General features: G+C 47.8%; 1 protein-coding gene across 2 annotated transcripts in view; it reads left to right on the top strand.

The window, feature by feature from the left end:
• The window catches only part of LOC137427403 (galactose-3-O-sulfotransferase 2), a 99089-nt gene continuing 78893 nt past the window's right edge, over positions 1-20196 (top strand). Inside the window, exon 1 of one of the 2 annotated variants that reach the window (XM_068116871.2) lies at positions 1-125. In XM_068116871.2, the coding sequence (XP_067972972.2) occupies positions 35-125 (91 nt within the window). In that variant the 5' untranslated portion in view covers positions 1-34. The remainder of the gene's footprint in view (positions 126-20196) is intronic. The other variant, XM_068116873.2, reaches the window with a different exon arrangement.

Below are 20196 nucleotides of genomic sequence, written 5' to 3'. Positions count from 1 at the left end.
GAAGAATAAGGCGTCTGGCTCCGTCCATCGAGAGATGTGTGGGCGGAGCCACGGTGTACACACACGTGTACGAGTGGATCTCGGTGAACATTCTCCATTCATCCCGATACGGCGCCGACGAGCAGGTAAGCAAATTCCCCTGAGGAAAGGGAGCGACCAATGGATGTAATGGCGTTGATTTTAACACCCATGTGATGAGGTGTCGATGTTGATGCCTATGTTGATGTCGATGTATTCCTCGACGTGCAGACTCCAGGCGTCCGTCCGGTGGATGTAATTGATCCCGTCGAGGAAACTCGAGACGTGTTTTCTCTGTTCCGATTTTCATGTCCGAATAACATGAACTGCTGAACATATTGATTTATATCGAATGCTGTTTGATGATGCAAGTCGATGACGTCATCGATCATCTTCATCACAGTTACGTGAAACGTTAACAGCGAGTATCGTCCACGTACACCCTTAACTCCCCCCCTCTGGACCTCTCCCCCCCCCCCCCCCCCCCCACCCGCGGTCCTCGAACGCCATTGCTGGACCGTGCAGAGCGATGCTGCTATGGCTTGAAACGTTCCTGTGACAACCGATTCATTATTACTCTTTTCGTTCTCGTGCTGTAAGCCATTTATTTATTTATTTATTTATTTATTTAATATTTTATTATTAAAATGTTAATTATTTAATTTTGTATTATTCCATATTTATTTATTTAATTTGTATTTATTTAATTTTTTATTTCTTTATTCATTTATTTAATATTTTATTTATTTAATTATTCCGCCGTGCGGTCAACTCTCTGGGGTGCGCCTGACTGGCCCTGCAGCCAGAGAGAGCCCCATAAAGGATCTTTGTGTTGGACACATGGCTCGTATCCAGGTATTCTCCCCGAAACATGCAAACAAAAGCGCTGCTTGTGTCGGGCGTTCGCTGCTCTTTCTGCTTACCAAGTCTACGGATATAACGAACGAAGTCGGTTTAAGAAAGTTTCTTCATTGTTGTCCTCGTGCTTGTTACTATGGTTACATTTATTAAAGGACAAACGACATAGACTGGTGACCGGTCATCTCCTTATCCAAACGTGCCGAAGTCAAAACGAGCCCATTTCCCCTGCAATGGATCAAATCATGATGGACATCGGTGATCATGATTTGCGTTAATTGTTAAATTTGTATCTTTATCGGAAATTATTGGTGTTTCTCAAATTTCGTGCTTTCTTGGATTGTAATGTTTCGGCCTTTCTGTGTCGAGCAACTGGATGATCTGACGTCATCGAGCTGTAGGGATTGTAAGGAAGGTGCAAGTCGCAATTGTGATGAAAAATAGACTTAACAGATGTTGTTGTTGTTGTATAGCCCCGGACAGTTCTGTAAACGAATCCGCAGCACGGAGACGGCCGATCAATCTCCCAGGAGCGACCCGGAGATCCCCCACATACAGAATGGTGCACCCCGCCTCCATGAACTCAGAGCCATGACAGTGTCTGAGTGTGAGAGCGAGAGAGAAGGAGAAAAAGGGCCGGTCAACGGGGACCAATCGGTACTCTGACCGTGACTGCGCTGCCCTGACGAATCTGGGCAGCAGGTAAGAGTGGTGAAGATTTGGCCCCAACTGGTGGGTACGACCACCGTGAAGAGGCGTCCCCGATAGTTGTACTTCACAGATGTTGACGGTGGTGGTTGTTACCTTTGCAAATTTGCAATCATCTTTAGATATTTTCACTTTAACACATTGGCAGGTTGTTACCAACATATAACCACTTGTAGTTGTAGTGAAGTTGGTTGTTAAACGCAACTTCATCGAGATCGGATTGTAGTCATGACGAGCTGAGCTACATTTTTCTTTGGCCTTGCATATTGCAACAGAGAGGGAGTTTCACTGCCACGTTTTCTTTGAAGTGCGACACAACACGTCTGTGGGTAAATGCTGAATTGTTTGTCCATTAAATTGACCTGGAATTTGCAAAACTCTCAAGCGGAAGAATTACAAGACTCCTCTGTCGATCCTTTTTATGATCAGAGCTCCCTCCTCAGCCCCTCCCCAATTCATCCTCGTCCACTTGTTGTTGATCCTGCATTGGACCAGCTGTTACCAGCGTCTTGACTGTCGGCCTTGAAAGACTGAAAGACTGAAAGACTATCCTGCCAGAAGAACAGATATCGGTGCAAGAAATGCTTTAATGGGTGGAGAAAAGATCATGGTTTTGGATGGGGATGATCTGAGATAGTGGTGAACAGCTGTCTAGAAGAATGAGAATGTGAAAGTTGGTTCCACAGGTGGGGAAAAAGAGGACGAATGAGTGGAGGTGAGCAGTGATTCTGGAATTTGGCAGTTTCTCTCTTGAGGGGGGTGCCTGGTGGACTGCATGCACCCTGCAAATACCTGGGTGGTTCAAAGCATGGAGAGTGCAGAGGTTGCAAGATCAGAAAGGAGGTGGAAGAAGACACGGACCACTGACGTGCCTGTCATGGGAAGCTGATAGGCAGGGCCGGCGCTACCATTAGGCCAACTAGGCAGCCGCCTAGGGCGCAGACATCAGAGGGGCGCATTACTGAACTTGTAGCAATAGCTCGAAGACTTCCAAAGTCTATGCTGCCACAAGAAGTACTTCTCTTCATACTACAACAAAAACTCCTGTATAATGTGCCTAATGTTTCCGTTGCTTTAAGGATCCTTCTCACACTTCCAGTATCAGTGGCAAGTGGTGAACATAGTTTCTCAAAGCTCAAAGTTATAAAAACTTACATACGCTCTACAATGTTGGAAAAGAGACGAGTTGGCTTGGCAACTATATCAATTGAACATGACCAGGCATCAACGCTTGATCTGGTTGAATTTGTGCCAAAATTTGCAAAGGAAAAGGCACGCAAAGTGAGATGCTGATGTGTCTGAAATTGAAACTTTTATGAGACATTTTTTTATCTCTTTGTCTGTTTTTTTTGTTTGTTTCTCTGTCTGACTGTAAGCGAAATATTGTGGTGACATGATGGGTTGGTTACGCCAAGTATCCTTAAATGGTATATATACTTAAAGGTGTGTGAAGTAAAAGGTTTGAATGTTGTGTTGCCAATGGCTGAGGTATGCATTATACCGAGTGCCCTTTAGTTCAAAATGATTTGTGTGTGTTACGTGCTCCTCCGCGACCCCCTGGTCACGGTGTACCTCCGAGCCCCGAGAGGAGTCACGGCAGAAAAATGTGTTATTCTGTGTGTCAAAGATCAATGGAGAAGCCACCCCAATTGTTACTCACAAACAAATATTGTATTAAGATCACACAAGAATAACAGTACAACAACAATAGTATTCAAAAGTACAATCGATAAATATGTCCTATGATGGTACCATCAGTTTTGTAATATATAACTCACTGTGCTCCAAGTGAGTGTAACAAGAACATTCCCCAATGTCTCTTATTCCCGGCTTCAAGACGAAGTTGATTCGCTCCAGCGATCGCTAGAACGATGTCCAATCGAGACCAGAATCCCGTGCGGATGGCAAGAACAGTCACACAGCCGAAGCTGTACAAAGGCGCCCTCAAGGTGACTGGGAAATCCAAAGGCGCCCTACAGGCGACTGAGAGATCACACCCTCGGGTATGGACGAATTAACCTTCCAAAAAGCCACGTCACACACGCCCCAGATCGACGTCTGAATGCGGTGAAAATGGTTGAAAAGAAACGAAACCGTGAGCGAAGCACAAGTCCTGCACGGGTCAAAATGGCCGACGATCCGCTCTTGAGACGTACCGGCCCGGCGATAATTCTCTTCGGAATCCACCGCCAAAAACCTGACACGCAGGTTGATCGGTCACAGCGATGACAACTCCGTCGCAGGAATTCCTTTCCCGGAAACCCGAAAGTTCACTAGTGACTCTTGCTCGCCAACGTTCGCTTCAGAACGCGGCGCGACTCGGCTTTCTTGTCCGACTCACTCGCTCCGTCCTTTCTCTTTCTTCTTCTTTGTCGTCCGGTTCCCGATCCGGTTTCCTGTTTCTTTTAACACGAACTTTTTTACCTTTTGAAAACAGTTCCTGGACAATAAACCTTTTGAAAACAATAATAGTACATGGAATCAGAAATATTTACAGTGGATGCAAACCACCACAACGGAAGTGACGAATCCGTAACAGTGTGCCAAAATATTTTATTTTGTATTTGCGAAAGATTAATCAAAGATTGATTATTTAAAATTTTGATTTTGCCTATCTAAAACTTATTGCTCAAACCAAAAACTGTTTTGTTTATCTGTAATTTCCATTCACACACTCATAAAGGGACCATTTTCTTTATTTTGCATTGCAAACCACATGTAGTGTCATATTTTTTTTAAGTGAAAGCCCATTTGCCCCAAAGCGTGGGGTAACAGGGCCACTGCCATATTAATGGATATTGTGCCTTTAATATTGGTGCTGTTGGCATCTTACGGTACTTATTCTTGCAATTTAAAATAAATTTAGCAGTTTCAAGTTTTCTGCTTTTTATTTTTTCTACAAAACATCTTTTTAATAATCGAAGTGGGCAAATTTTTTGGGGGGGGGGGGGGGGGGGAGGAGGGGATGCAAGTAGCTGGCCTTGCCTAGGGCGCAAAATAGTCTGGCGCCGGCCCTGCTGATAGGTCCATACATTCAGCTTCATCGTGGGAGATTCCAATAATCTCGAAAGCCTTGGTTTCCACGGCGTCAAGCTCAGCAATATGTGAGGCAGGGGAGCCAGGCCAGAGGGGGGAGAAATACTCAATCAAGCTGTGGATTTAAAACCTTGCAGGTGAATAACAGCTCAGGTATGCCAATTGTTACGGGTTCGTGACTTCCGTTATTGTGGTTTTCACCCACTTGATGTAGTGCTGATATCTTGTACTATTATTATCTTCCAACGGCTTATTATTCAGGAACGATTATTTAAAGTTAAAAAGGCTAACTTTAAATGATACAGGACACCGAGCCGGAAGACAATGAGGTGAAGAGGAAGAAGCGGGCGCGCAAAGTCTGGGAAGAGGGTGACGTCAGCGCTCTAACGAGCCAGGTCTACCGACAGCCGCGAGGGGATTTTGAGTTCCTGGAAGGGACATCCGGCGATACGAATATTCGCTGGAGTGGAGAAATCTGCGTAGACAGATTTGGGGCGCTGAGATTCTGACGAATCCTTGCCTCGTCGCATCGGCTCAAGCCAGAGCCGTCGGCCATCTTGAACCCCGTGCTTCGGACCTGTGAAGGTTTGCTTCGTGTCGTCTTCTCCCCAACATCCTACCGTCTGTCGGGGATGAGTGAGTGAGACCGCTTCGTCTCCAATTACGTTGCGGTTTGCTGAGGGAGCGGTGGATGTGTGTCACTGGAGGGCGCCGTTGTACAGTTTGGTGGGAAGAGCACCCTTGCCCACTGTACACGCTTCGGAGATCGGCGGGAGAGCGAGATTCGGGCTTCGACCGGATTTCGTTCCATCGACCGCTGGAGCGAATCCCATTCGCCTTGGGAAAAGTCAGAGACATTGGGGAGTGTCCGTTCATTGGCTGGCAGGGCCGGGAGTCACTTGACTTCATTTATATAAGATATACAGACTTGGCATTTTATATGGAATATTTTTTTTGTGGGGGTGAACTTACTTTTCAAGATGACTTAGAACCAAAAGTTAATTGGAATTATGTTGAAATTATTCTAGATTTTGTTAATGTGACCTTTAAAAGATAGAAAAACCACATTTGACATTTCGTAGCAAATAAATTGATCCTTGAAAGTGATGTAAACTGATATCAAACTCAATTCACGGACAGTACTGTGTTAAACTTCTGTACGTTTTCCAGAAGTATCTCTTTATTTTGCACATTAGCCAAATTTTTTTTTCATCAAAAACAAAAGCTAAATTATGACTGGGATTACGGACACCAGTTGAGTACCAGTTCACTGGTAATTCCCTGTTTGTCGTTAAAGGCGGCAAAAAGGGTTGGCGTCAGGAAGGGCATCCGGCCGTAAAACATTGCTTCAAAAAGGGGACCGAAAAACAACAACAACCACGGTTCCCGAAAAAGGCCAACCCCCGCTTTGCGGGGAAAAATGGCCTCTAAAGGTGGTTTTATTACGGACAGTAAAATTACAGTTCAGTACTTCGTGTAACCCCCACGAGCATTCAGGAGAGCATGTACACGTCGAGGCATGCTGTTCACGAGATTTGGCAAGGTTTGGACAGGAATCGCTTGCCATGCAGTGACAATAGTCTGCTGCAATTCACGCACAGAGGTGGGTGAATTGCTGGTCCAAGTTGTCGATTTGATGCGTTAATTCTGCCCACAAGTTCTCTATCGGATTCATATCTGGGGACATGGCAGGCCACTCCATATGCTCTACACCACGGTCAGCAAGAAAGTGTTGGATCATGCGAGCACGATGAGGCTGTGCATTGTCATCTTGGAAGACAAAGTTTCCTCGAAAGGCTGCACGAGCAAATGGAAGCAATGTTTCTTCCAGAATGACCCTGTACTTGAACTGGTTCAGGTTTCCATTCAGAACAACCAGGTCAGTTTTGCCCCCTGCATGAAAAGCAGCCCAAACGGTCACCCCACCACCTCCAGCTTTGACTATTGGCACTATACAATCTTCGTTGTGGGCTTCATGCACTTGTCTGCGCACTCGGACGTGGCCATCTTGACGATAGACCAGAAATCTAGACTCGTCACTGAAGGTCACGTGATTCCAGTGTCCTGGCTGCCATTGACGGTGCTCTCTGGCCCACTGCAATCGGTGCTGGCTGTGTTGTCTGGTCAGGCGTGGCTTTCTCAGGGGACACCTGGCACGATAGCCTGCTTGAACCAGTCGTTGGTTGACTAGCCTTCTGGATACAGGCACATTTGTCAGTTGCTGCCACTCAGCCCTAAGCCGATTATCTGACTTGGTACGGCCATTGCAGACTAACCGGTGCAGCTGGCGATCATCTCTCCTTGTGGTTCTGCGTGGACATCCTGGCCTCAGTATTGGAGTAGGGACACCCCTCTGTGCATTTCGTTTCAGGATCTTTGACACCTGACCTTGAGTGATGCCATACTGCCGAGCAATAGCACGCTGTTTCATGCCAGAATTTCATAAAGCCACCACTCCATGACAAACAGCATTGTCAAGTTGACGGACCATCTCCAGAGGAAGCGGCAATAACTTTTGCAGACATGCAGCAGTTGTTTTCCACTAATACAGAACGCAACAACCCTTATATACCCGATTGTGAAGCCAATCGTCAAATGTACCTGTCTTTACATTTTGTCACGCCACCTGTGATATAATCCTGTTATTGACTTCTTGCTGCGAAAGACAATCAGTGACATGGTGCTTTCAACAAAGACATCACCGAAGGGTAAAAGAAACTCACCAGATTGATATACTGAGTTCAGAAAGTAAACCCAAGGCAAGAAGAAAAAAAAATGCCATATTAAATGCCAAGTCTGTATATATGGAGTGCACTCTGAATGGCCATTTACTGTACCGTATTACCTGTGTGTGATTTTTAATACAAGTTTGTGCATTTATTAATCATTGGTGTGGTTTCACTATTGATTTTCAACACAGGGTAATATATTTTTCTGCCGGGGTTCCTCTCGGGGTTCGGAGGTTTACCGAGACCAGTGGATCGGTGAGGACCCCGTAACAGAAATTGGGGGCTCGTCCAATTGATGTTCGTGGGCTCGCAATTGGGTCTGCGTCCGGGATCTAAAAATTCCTAAATTTAGTCCGGGAAAGAATTCCCTAACATTCCCAGAATTCCCAAATTTGGAACTTTTTCCAACATTCCCAATTTTTTTTCCAAAAACAAACAACAACAACAAAAAAAAAAATTTGTTTTTGTTTGTTAAAAATTTCTTGTGTGAAGGTTAACAGGTGTTACCAGTAGTCACTATGAAGTTTGACGCAGAGAAGTTTACAGTGACCCCTAGTGAAGCACAGTTCAGAGCGTTCGTAAAATCGGACCTCTGGAAATTGGCCAAACATTTTAGCTTGGAGGTCCGAAGTAGTATGAAGAACGCAGAGTTGCAGACAGTGGTGATACAATCTATGGTGGGATTAAAAGCATGGGAAGAGGTAGCCTGGGATTGGTTACCAGAAGAACAAGAAAATGTGGAGCTCCGGAAACTGGAGATGCAATTACAGAGCCAGGAAAGGGAAAAAGCACAGGAACGAGAACTCCAGGAAAGAAGAGCAGCACAGGAAAGAGAACTCCAGGAAAGGTTAGAAGAGAAACAAGCAGAAGAAAGGAGAGTGGAAAGAGAACTCCAGGAAAGGGAAGAAGACAAAAAAGCAGAGGAAAGGAGAGCTGCAAGAGAACTCGAAGCAGGGGAGAGAAGAGCCGAAAGGGAGTTAAAGGACCGTGAATTGGCGCGTCGGCAGGAAATTAAAGTCAAGGAGCTGGAGTTAATGAGAGAACGGGGAGAGGTACCATCCCTGCTGACTGGGTCGACACCTAGTCAGAACACCTGGGATGTTGGCAGACATGAGGCTGGTCCCACCCTTCAATGAAAAGGAGGTAGCCAAGTTTTTTCCACACTTTGAGAAAGTGGCTCGACAATTAAACTGGCCTGAGGGGTACTGGTCCTTACTCGTGCAAAGTGTTCTGGTGGGTAAAGCTCAAGAGATTTATTCGGCTTTACCAATTGACCAATGTGCAGATTATGAGGTATTGAAGAAACACATTCTCAAAGCTTATAAATTTAGTCCCGGAAGCTTACCGGCAAAAATTCCGGAATACCAGGAGGAGGGAGAGTGAGACCCATGTGGAGTTTGCCAGATTGAACGAAACCTTGTTTGATAGGTGGTGCGATTCAAAAGGAGTTGGGAAAGACTTCGAACTATTGCGACAATTGATCCTGGTGGAGGAATTCCAACAGTGTGTCCACGAGGACATTAAAATATACCTGGAGGAAAGGAAAGTACCAAAGTTGTATGAGGCAGCAACCATGGCGGATGACTATGCCTTAACCCACAGGATGAGGTTCCAGAAACCTAACTTCCCACCTAGAGTTCACACGGAGAGTTATGATACATCTGGTGTGGGGAACGAAGATTCAGGGGGGCGGCCTCGAGAGGAAAATGAGGACCACTCTGATACCACGACTTCTAGAAATCAGAAGACTGCGGTTCCAAGACAGACCTATCGTCCGGTGGGCTCGAGGCAGACCGCCGCCCCCATGCCTTGGCAGACCACGAGGTTCTCCTCCGGGCCTACTTGCGCTTTTTGCCATAAACCTGGACACTTGATGTCCCACTGTCATGCTCTGGGAAAGGAAACTCAGGAGCGGAGTTTGACTAGTACAACTCCGAATGCAATGGCCAGTGTGAGAAATCGCCCTCAAAAGGGTTACCAACCATTTATTTCAAAGGGGTTTGTGTCACTGGATGGAGACCCGACTACCCAGAAACGTGTTAGGGTATTGAGAGACACCGGAGCACATCAATCTTTAATGCTTCAAGCCATCTTGCCATTGTCAGAGGAGACGGCAACTGGTGATAGTGTTCGTTTACAGGGGATTGGTGGCTGTGTTAGAGGTCCACTCCATGCCATCCATTTGGAGTTTGATGTGGTGTCAGGACCGGTCACCGTCGGTTTACAAGCCACTCTTCCTGGAGAGGGAGTATCTGTGGTTATCGGGAATGATTTGGCCGGTGGTCAAGTTTATGGTAACCCGAGGGTTGGTAAAGAGCCCAGCAGGGAAAATAACACCACACCAGTTAGGGATGGCGACAAAAGCACCAAGTTATTTGTAGGGGAACTGAACTTCAAAACAAAGGAAGAAGTTCTGACCTCTGTCTTCAACAAATATGGACCGCTTGTGGAAGTGCGGTTGGTAAAAGACAGGGAAACGCAACAGTCAAGAGGGTTCGGCTTTGTCACGTTTGCAAGCACAAAGGACGCCAACGAGGCAGAGAAGAATTGGAATGGCAAGGATTTGGAGGGTCGGACTATAACAGTAGGGAAGGCATTTCGTAGGCATCGAGGGGTCTACAGAAGAGGACAACTTGGCGGTAGTTTTGGTGGTGGCCGCAGCCGATATTACTATGGAGGCTCCCAGAGTTACGGCATCTCCTGAAAGAATGATTATCAGGGTAGCGGCCGAGAAGGAGACCGCTATTCCCGTGACCCCAGGGACAGGCGGTCCAACTGGGATTATTACGAAAGTTAGAAAGAGTTGAAGCACTGAATGCTGCGGAGCAGCCGAGCCAAAATTCCTACACTGATTAACTGTGAACGCCACGTTCCAAAAGGCGTCCATGTAGTGAATACTTCCAGGCCTCACCACCCAACCACCATGGAACCTGGTTTTCATCTCGGCCTCCCGGAAAAAGTGCAATCGGTTTGCTGGATTTTGGATCTTTGATCAACCCCTTAACCTTCATTCACAAGAAACTGACAGTAAAAGTCAGAGGGTAATGAGATGGAGTTTGGCTTTGCAGGAGTCCAACGGGAAATTGAACATGAAAAGGGCAGGGACAATGTCGTTGCTAATTCTTTGTCCAGAGTGAATTAACTTTGGAAATCTCTGTGGGTTGTCTGAAATTTTGTTGCTTTATTTTTGAGATGTGATAATTGTTGCCCACGGGAATTGATGATTTGGATTGTGAATTTACTTTTGTTTTTTTTTGTTAAAGTTTGCATGCAAAGAAAGTTTTCGCTGTGTTCAAACTTTTTCTTGAGGGGGGCAAGTGTTACGGGTTCGTGACTTCCGTTATTGTGGTTTTCACCCACTTGACATAGTGCTGATATCTTGTACTATTATTATCTTCCAACAGCTTATTATTCAGGAACGATTATTTAAAGTTAAAAAGGCTAACTTTAAATGATACAGGACACCGAGCCGGAAGACAATGAGGTGAAGAGGAAGAAGCGGGCACGCAAAGTCGGGGAAGAGGGTGACGTCAGCGCTCCGTAACGAGCCAGGTCTACCGGCAGCCGCGAGGGGATTTTGAGTTCCTGGAAGGGACACCCGGTGATACGAATATTCGCTGGAGTGGAGAAATCTGCGTAGACAGATTTGGGGCGCTGAGATTCCAACGAATCCTTGCCTCGTCGCATCGGCTCAAGCCAGAGCCGTCGGCCATCTTGAACCCCGTGCTTCGGACCTGTGAAGGTTTGCTTCGTGTCGTCTTCTCCCCAACATCCTACCGTCTGTCGGGGATGAGTGGGTGAGACCGCTTTGTCTCCAATTACGTTGCGGTTTGCTGAGGGAGCGGTGGATGTGCGTCTCTGGAGGGCGCCGTTGTACAGTTTGGCGGGAAGAGCACCCTTGCCCACTGTACACGCTTTGGAGATAGGCGGTAGAGCGAGATTCTGGCTTCGACCGGATTTCGTTCCATCGACCGCTGGAGCGAATCCCATTCGCCTTGGGAAAAGTCATAGAGACATTGGGGAGTGTCCGTTCATTGGCTGGCAGGGCCGTGAGTCACTTGACTTCATTTATATAAGACTAGGGCATTGCCCGTACTATATCTATATCTAAAATTATATCCCCCCCCTCTATTTACATGAAATGGTTTGGTCCAAAGCGAACGGCTTGCGAGTACGGTGACAATCCCCCCCCTCTATTTACATGCAATGGTTTGGTCCAAAGCGAACGGCTTCCGGAGTTTGGTAAAGAAATCGCCATCGCGTGCACAAACGCGCAGGAAAGCGAATGAATCGCAAATTCGGTTTTATTAGTTTTAAAACATAGTTTAACGCCAACATAGTTTGCAAACGTGAAATAAATGAATACGCTCTCAAATGTGCCATCCGAGGCAGAGTGTGTCCTCCACGTTCGGCACACGCGATCGTTCGCTGCTCTCTGATTGGTTGAATCGTTTTTTGGACATAGCTCGGTAAGTAATTGTCCGATTAATATGAAACCTTGAAAAGGCACATCCTCGGGTCCCCAGCAATATACCTGGCAAGTTAAAAGTATATCGGACCCGTGGTTGTCGAGAAACAGCGGTCACAGACAAACAAACGTACAGACGTACAAACGTACAGACGTACAGAGATTACTGGAATTATAGATAGATATATATATTTGGAGTGCACTCTGAATGGCCATTTACTGTACTGTATTACCTGTGTGTGATTTATAATACAAGTTTGTGCATTTATAATCATTGGTGTGGTTTCATTATTGATTTTCAACACAGGGTAATATAGTTTTCTGCCGGGGTTCCTCTTGGGGTTTGGAGGTTTACCGAGACCAGGGGATCGGTGAGGACCCCGTAACACAATGAAGAACTTTGCACGATGGAGGACGCCCAGTTGGTGGCTGGCTTTGGAGGCCAACATTGAAATATGGTTTGCCAAAGAGAGATCATAAACAGAGAGACCCAAGAGTTTGAGTGACAACTTATTTGAGAGGGTTGTTGAGAAAGTACGAGTAGATATGAGGGTGTTTTTCGAGAGAGAGAGAGAGAGAGACAGACAGACAGACAGACAGACAGACACAAAGACAGACAGACAGACACAAAGACAGACAGACAGACACAAAGACAGACAGACAGACACAAAGACAGACAGACAGACACAAAGACAGACAGACAGACACAAAGACAGACAGACAGACACAAAGACAGACAGACAGACACAAAGACAGACAGACAGACACAAAGACAGACAGACAGACACAAAGACAGACAGACAGACACAAAGACAGACAGACAGACACAAAGACAGACAGACAGACACAAAGACAGACAGACAGACACAAAGACAGACAGACAGACACAAAGACAGACAGACAGACACAAAGACAGACAGACAGACACAAAGACAGACAGACACAAAGACAGACAGACACAAAGACAGACAGACACAAAGACAGACAGACACAAAGACAGACATCGAGGAATAGATAGAGATATACATGAGGATGTACTCAATGGAAAAACGAAACTGCTCAATGGACAAAAATGGAAACAATGCTCATTGTCAAGTACTCCCCATGGGGAATAAGATATGTTAATGATGATGTCATCATTGATGTCATCATTGATGTCATCAATGATGATGTCATTCATTCATAATCATTCAATGATGATGTCATCGGTGCTTTCATTATGACGTTATAATTCGACAAGTACAACGCTTGATCCGATCAGGATGAAAAAAAAAATTCTCTAACTGTTGCTTCGATGGACCAAAATTTCACCAGAGAAATGCCAGAAGTGCCAACTCCTGTATAATTTTATTAATGATAATTATGATGTCATAGTTCACGTGGTGCAGGCTCCATCTTGGAAAAACCCAAAAACGTTGCACCTGTATATCTACGAAACCGCTCCATGGAATTTTTTTTTGACATGTGGCTTATTGTAAAGAACTTCCCATGGGGAATAAGTGTTGTTAATGATGACGTCATTGGTACCTTAATTATGACGTCATAATTTGACTGGGACAACGCTTAGTCTGATCAGTTTGAAATTTATTTCACGTGATCTACGCAACAATTATATTCGAGAATGTAAATTTATGATGTAATCGCTCATGCGGTTTGGCAGCCATATTGGATCAAAGAAAAAAAAAACTCGTCAAAAACAGAAGAGTTGGCTCGCACCAAGTTGACTGCGCAGGGTGAGTATTCTATGAATACCATCAAGTTATTTTATTCATTGCATATCAGCGAAAATGTGTAAATCTGGAGTGCGTGTCGTGAGCAATGCCTGTAGTAATATTTTTTCGAAACAATATAAAAAAATACAAGTCAGGAGACAACGATGGTTCACGAGCGAGCGGTATTCAATGACAAAGGTCAAAACCGACATTGAAAATATATTGTTACAGACGCGGTTGTGGATGTTGGTTTACCGAGCGGTTTGGTATGACCGCGTCTGCACAGTTTACCCGATTATACTCGAACGTTGGCCGAGTCGCGCTACGCTAAATCAATTGAGGAAAGGACACAGCGGCTGGGTTAAAATGACACGACACCAGGGGTACAGTTCTCAAAACCTCCGGAGGAGGTTATAATATTTCGGAACGTTAGATTACAAGGACGAGAGAGACAGCATAGGAAGGTAGGCACTTAAATATGGTCTTATAGTAACCCCGACAGACGACAGATAAACGGGACAAGACTGACTCACACCGGGATTGATGGCAAGGAAGGGCAGGTAGTCGAGGCTCAAGGTGCACCTTGGCTCAGGGGCAGAATCGACCCGGTCCGGTCCAAAGATGCGGGGAGGTATCGTCGCGCTGGAGGTGGCGTCCTTTTCTCTCCGTAGTTCCGGCGCATCTCACCTCACATCCGGTAAGTCGCTGCGTATATCCAGCGGGGAGTGACACGCCCTCGGCTCGTTAGCTCCGCCCCAGATGGAATCGGCCCGTTGCTTCTTATTGGGTGCGGGGGGTTACCGGGCTCCGCCCTTGACGAGGGGCCGACAGTCAGCCCCTTCGTGGTAACCCCGTCGGCGCACATGGGCAATGGCGGCTAACCAAGCCGGTGTGAGGACGCACACTCCCCGCGCGCTGTTGTTGTAGTTGTTGTTGTTGTTTCATGAGGAAGATGGGATGAGTTATGGGGAGGTCCTAAACTCACGACTGGTGCCATACAATCACATTCTGGTGCAACGAAGAGTCAGAATTAATGGAAACGAGTCCTTAACTGACATAGACTAAGAATAACTAGCAAGATGTCCGAAAGTTGTCTACGTGAGATGCGGTGGACCTGGGCATGACATTTAATGGGGGAAAAAGGGGAAGGTCGGTTCTACAGAGTGTTGTTTACAGACAATGGGACTAGGGAATGGGGGATTGGGGATAGTTGGGGAGTATTGGGGAAATAGGGGAATATTTACAAGCGGATATGGAGGCCAAATCCCATATCCGCAACATTGCACCCTTCTCTACCCTCGGGGCGTCCCGACCCGATAAATTTTTACCTATTTTAGTGTGGCACTCAGATGTAGTTCCCTCTACTATTAACTCTACCCTGAGTGCGACAGTTTTACAGATATTCACAAATGAGTAAATATGTCCCCCTGCGACGTTGCACCCTTCTCCTCACAGAAACACACCCACAGGATAACCGAATCGCGGAAAGAATTCGCAAACTAAACATACAGCCGGTAGGGAGCATTATTTACAAGACTACGCTGATATTTACACTACGATCCAGGACCTGTTTTTCGAGGAACACATGCAGATGTTATGCATAGAGAGAGCACGCATGCCAGCATCGATACACCAACCCATGAGTGCTCTGTGGCCTTACGGCCTTTAATAATGTGCAGAGCACCCCTTCCAAGCACCAAAAGCACCACCCCATCATGTACAGTCAGCACCATCCGGTGCACCAATAAAGTGTTTATAAATCACCGGTGGTGTCGCAGCCGGCCGATGTTCTGCCGCTGGTCTTGCCTTCATGTGGTGCACTTGGCCTTCTGGCTTCTTTAAAAAAATAAAGAAAGGCGCCAACCGCGTCCATTTCTTTATTGTGGCCGTCAGGGGGCCAACTATTAGTGGTTCACCTGTCTGGCATAGGTGCCACGTTGACCCATAGGTCCATCCACGGGTGGTGCTTGCCCGCAAGAGAACTGCGGTCCATGGTGGGCGGCCACAAAAATTGCGGTCCATATGGTGTATCGATCCCGGCAGCAAGCAGCGAAAGTGCAGGCCCACAACTGCGGAGCCAGCACCTCTCTCTCCTCTCTCTCTGCCCCAAAGCCAGATCCTCGGAGGTGGGAGACAAAAGAAGAAGACAAGTGAGTAAGGTGGCAAGGGCGCAAAAGTGCACGCAACATAAGGTAATGCACACTGGGGGCACATGGGAACCAGGTGAGACAGGTACGTTCCTACCGTACGCCCCCCCCCCCCCCCACCAGGTAACCTACATTGCCCCTCCCTTACCCCTTACTGTATCCACAAAACACAACACTACCCATAAACATCTACTTTACAAATCAACAAACGTCCCTACTGTCTTCCCCGTTCCTCCCATAAACCAAATTCGTCTTCTCTCCCTCCTAACCAATCAAATTTTGCCATTTTCAACTCTCATCAAAATTTGCCATCTCCAACTCAACATCAAAATTTGCCATCACCAATTCATCATCAGTCCCTCCTAAGGAGGGAGAGATGGAATCACCCCAATGTCTCATCCACGTCGTGATGCGTCTCACAAATCCAAACAGCAATTCTTATTTCCTGCACACAGAACAAAGAAAACACAGGTGTGGAGTCATCATCACCACAGGTAAGTGGCTGCGTATGGTGCGACAGGTTCATCAATCCTAACTATTTCCTAAATGACTTTAACCACTTTACATTACCCGGGGTCTTTCTCCTGCCAAACCATTGGCCCTCTTACACTATGGGTTCTAAAAACCAATTCCCATTGACCAAACTGTGGTGCTTTTCAATTTGGGGCCTCACTCCCCCGATTCATCTCTCGGTGCCCTCGTACAATTTCTGGGCTGCGACATGTAGCTCTCCCAGCCGGTCTACCCACCTGCACACCTCCACCACTGCAGTTGCCTCCGAGCTTACCTGCTCCTTACCCTAACCTAACTACCTGGGGAAGGCCCTCTGGCGCTCTCCCCACTCGGTGCCCTCTCTGGCACTGGGCTACCCGGGTCCGTCCTCCGGATCCTTGGGCCCCATCCACAACTCTACCGGCTCCCAGAGCCCACCTGCGGCCTCACCTGGCCGACATCCTCACAGTGGTGGAGTGCCCAACCAACTACACACACTAACAGGCTACACGCCCAGCCATTTCCACAACACTAATGCACCCATCCGCAATACCATTCTGCAACCGCACCACAAATGCCAATATCCAACCACAATTTACCTATACCCTCTACCTAACACTTACACTACCCGCCCCGGGTACTCGTGAAAGGGGTCCACTCTTCCCCCATCCACACCTTCGCACCATGCACACCACTCCGTACCACTTACTCCAACTCTCTCCACACCACTCATTCTCTGCTCCATATATTCCACACACCTGTACTTGCACACCTGTGCTCTCACACCTGGTGCCACCTGCACCCTTCTCTCCCCAAGCGCATTCGCGTTGATCCACAACACTCACTACTCACACACTGCTCCACACACCTGTCCAGTTGCACACCTGTGCAATCACACCTGTTCAATTCTCAACCACAGCATCATCTCATCTAACTACTCCCCTCTGAAACTTGCGCTTCCCAGTCATCCCTTTAAACTCTTGCGCTCCCACGTCATTATCATCCACACTAAACTACCTGCGTCCCCACTGCAGGTATCAGTCACTATCTAACCTTAACGTTACCTAATGTCAATCTTCTCGGGCCCTACACACCATATCCTAACCCACCCGGGCTAGTTTTCACTGCCATACACCCCATAAGCTATTGCGCATTTGCCCCACTATGGGAAGGGTGGCAGGGATGCCACCCTTACCCACCGGGCCCATTGCTCACTACCAATTTTGCACATCAAATTTCAACAAATCAAAAATTTGCCAATCACTGCCCATCATCTGCCAATCATTACTGCCACTCCTTTGCCAATCATCAAATTTTGTTTTTTCTCTAATTTTGGGGCCAAAACACTATCCTCATCACACAGTCTACTCACTAATGCCTCTCGGTGCGCCAATCCCTGTCCAAAGCCCGGCTTCGTAAAGCCAAGCCATGAATGCGGGTTGTTTGGTGCCAGCGGCTGGATACGTCCCGCATTCGTGGCAGGGACGGGGGCTTACCCGGGCCGAGATCCCACGCACCACCTCGGCGCGGAGCCATCCAATTGCCCGATCTCGACCTGCCGGCACGTCTCAACAAAACGTGGTCGCCATGACGACCCTTCCTATCCAGCTGCCCGCCCCGCCTAGTGGAGCACGGACGTGGCCGTTCAAAGCGAGGCCCAGCACGCACCGAGGGCCCGATTCGGCTAAAAGTCGCTCTAACCGCTAACCCGTTTAACGTCGATGCTTCACCTGCATGCTTACACCCCGCAGCCCGTTCCTTGCTCACACATCCAGCCGTTTCCATGCTCCTCGTACCTTTCCTTACACACCCAGGTACCCTCATTCCACTCACAGCCTTGGTCACACACCTGACCACCGAACACTTTGGCACACATTCGTTGGTCGCACACCTCACCAACACACCTCTTCGCGCCCCCTCCTCGGTCACCTTCTCTGTGACAATCACAGGTGTGCTCTCATTCGCACACCCAACCACGTGCCTCACTACCAATTCCAGCGTGCATTCCCACTCACGCTCTACCATTCCAGGTGTGCTTCCTTTCTCACCTGTCACAACCAACTCACGCTCCTTGTCACTTTCACTACTCTCACCTCCATTCTTGACAGTGCACTCACCCTTACTCTCGACAGCGCACTCTTTCCTCATGCACCTGTCCGTTACACACCTTTCTCGTGCACACTCTTGCGCACACTCTCCCGTCACACCCTCTGTAACACTCACCACAGGCGTGCATTCTTCCTTGCCTTTGACAGCGCACTCTTTCCCCATGCACCTGTCCGTCACACACCTTTCTCGCGCACACTCTTGCGCACACTCTCCCGTCACACCCTCTGTAACACTTACCACACCGCGCTTCCATGTGCTCCCTCGCACACGCGCTACGACCGACTCACTCTCGCCAGCACCCTCACTCCTTGGCACGCACTTTTTCCTCACACACCCCAGAGTCGGACTTTCTCGCACACCTCCTTTTTCGCACACCAGACCTGTCGCACACTTCACCAACGGCCTCTCACGAACACCCGGGTCTATCTCGACCCCCAAGCTTCTTAAATCCCCTGGCGCATCATACGCACGACCATATTGGTCACCACTTACACCGGGTCCTCTTCCTCTTCGCTTCTCCTCCATCACCTGCGAATCCCTCATCCGGTTAATGAGCACATCATCACGATCCGAACACAGACTTCGGACCAATTCTTTTACCTCCTCCTTTATCTCTTTCTTATCCTCTCTCCGTCGCTTCTTAATTTCGCTCACCCCTTCTTCCACTTCTTCTAATTTCTGCTTCACCTCTTTTATTCCCCGGTACGTCTCCTCAAGCTCATCCTCTAAGGCTACCTTGACCGTTTCCATGTGCGTCCTCACCTGCCGGTCCGTCATCTCCATTACCTCTATCACCTCGTCCAACCTCGTTGTCAGTCCCTCACGTACCATCTGACATTCCCTCTTCGTCGCTATCAAGTCATCTTTTAGTTCTTTCTGTGTCGCCTTTAACCCTCCTAATACCGCAGTGTTCCTTTGAACCTGCTCCGTTAGTCCTTTTTGTCCCTCCGTCAGCTGTTCCACCTCCTGCGTCAGGTCCTCTATGCCCCCTTGTAACTTTACAGTCCCCTTTCTCACCTCCTTCTCCATGTGCTCCTTACAGTGCCTCACCTCCTCGCGCACTCCTCCGACCTCCTCACTCACTCCTCTTCTGATCTCCTCTCCCATCACTTGCATCTCCTGCCCAGATGCCACCCTCATCTGCTCCATTTCCTCCCTGTGAGCATCCAGTTTGGTTTCTACCCCCATTCTAACCCCCTCTATCTGCTGCCCCATTTGTTTAACTTCCCTTTCCGCTTGGTCCCTCATGTCCCTCAATTTGCCTTCCATCCTGTTTTCTAACCCCTCTAACCCCTTTTGCATCCCTTCCATTTGATTCTCTTGAGCGGCCATTCTGTTTTCTACCCCCATTAACCCATTTCTCACCTCTTTTATCCCGTTGTCTAACCCCTCACCGGTACCCCTCGCTTCGTCCCTCATTACTCCCAATTGCTCACTCTGAGCATCCATCCGGTTCCCCATTACCCCCATTTGGTTTCCCATTACCCCCATTTGGTTTCCCAACCGCTCACTATCAGCCCTCATTCCCACCATTTGGTCTCCCATTTGTTCCATAAGGGCCTTCATTTGCAGGAGGAAAAGGTTCGAATCCACCAGCGGCGCTACCACGGTCGCGGGCGTGGTCGCCGTGGCCATCCGCGAGGCGCCATTCTGCGCGCCCGCCACCTCGTGCGTGACGACGCTATTTTGCGAATCTGCTACCCTCACTGCTTCGCTCTCCTCTTGTCCCTCATTTTGGTCCTGGATCGACCCTGCCTCACTCCCTACTACCGGAACCCAGCCGTCTTGGTCTGCCATAGCGCGACTTTCAAAATTCGGGTTATTATTTTTTTTTTTTGTAAAACACAATCAAATTTCGCTGTTATAATTTCGAGCGCGTAAAAACGCGCTCCGGATCGAATCCCACTTCCCGACACCAA

Source organism: Myxine glutinosa, chromosome 5, assembly GCF_964187855.1.
Source record: "Myxine glutinosa chromosome 5, kmMyxGlut1.1, whole genome shotgun sequence".
In the NCBI taxonomy this organism is placed as follows: Eukaryota; Metazoa; Chordata; class Myxini; order Myxiniformes; family Myxinidae; genus Myxine; species Myxine glutinosa.
Note: the sequence above shows the minus strand (reverse complement) of the source record. Positions and strands in the feature narration are given on the sequence as shown.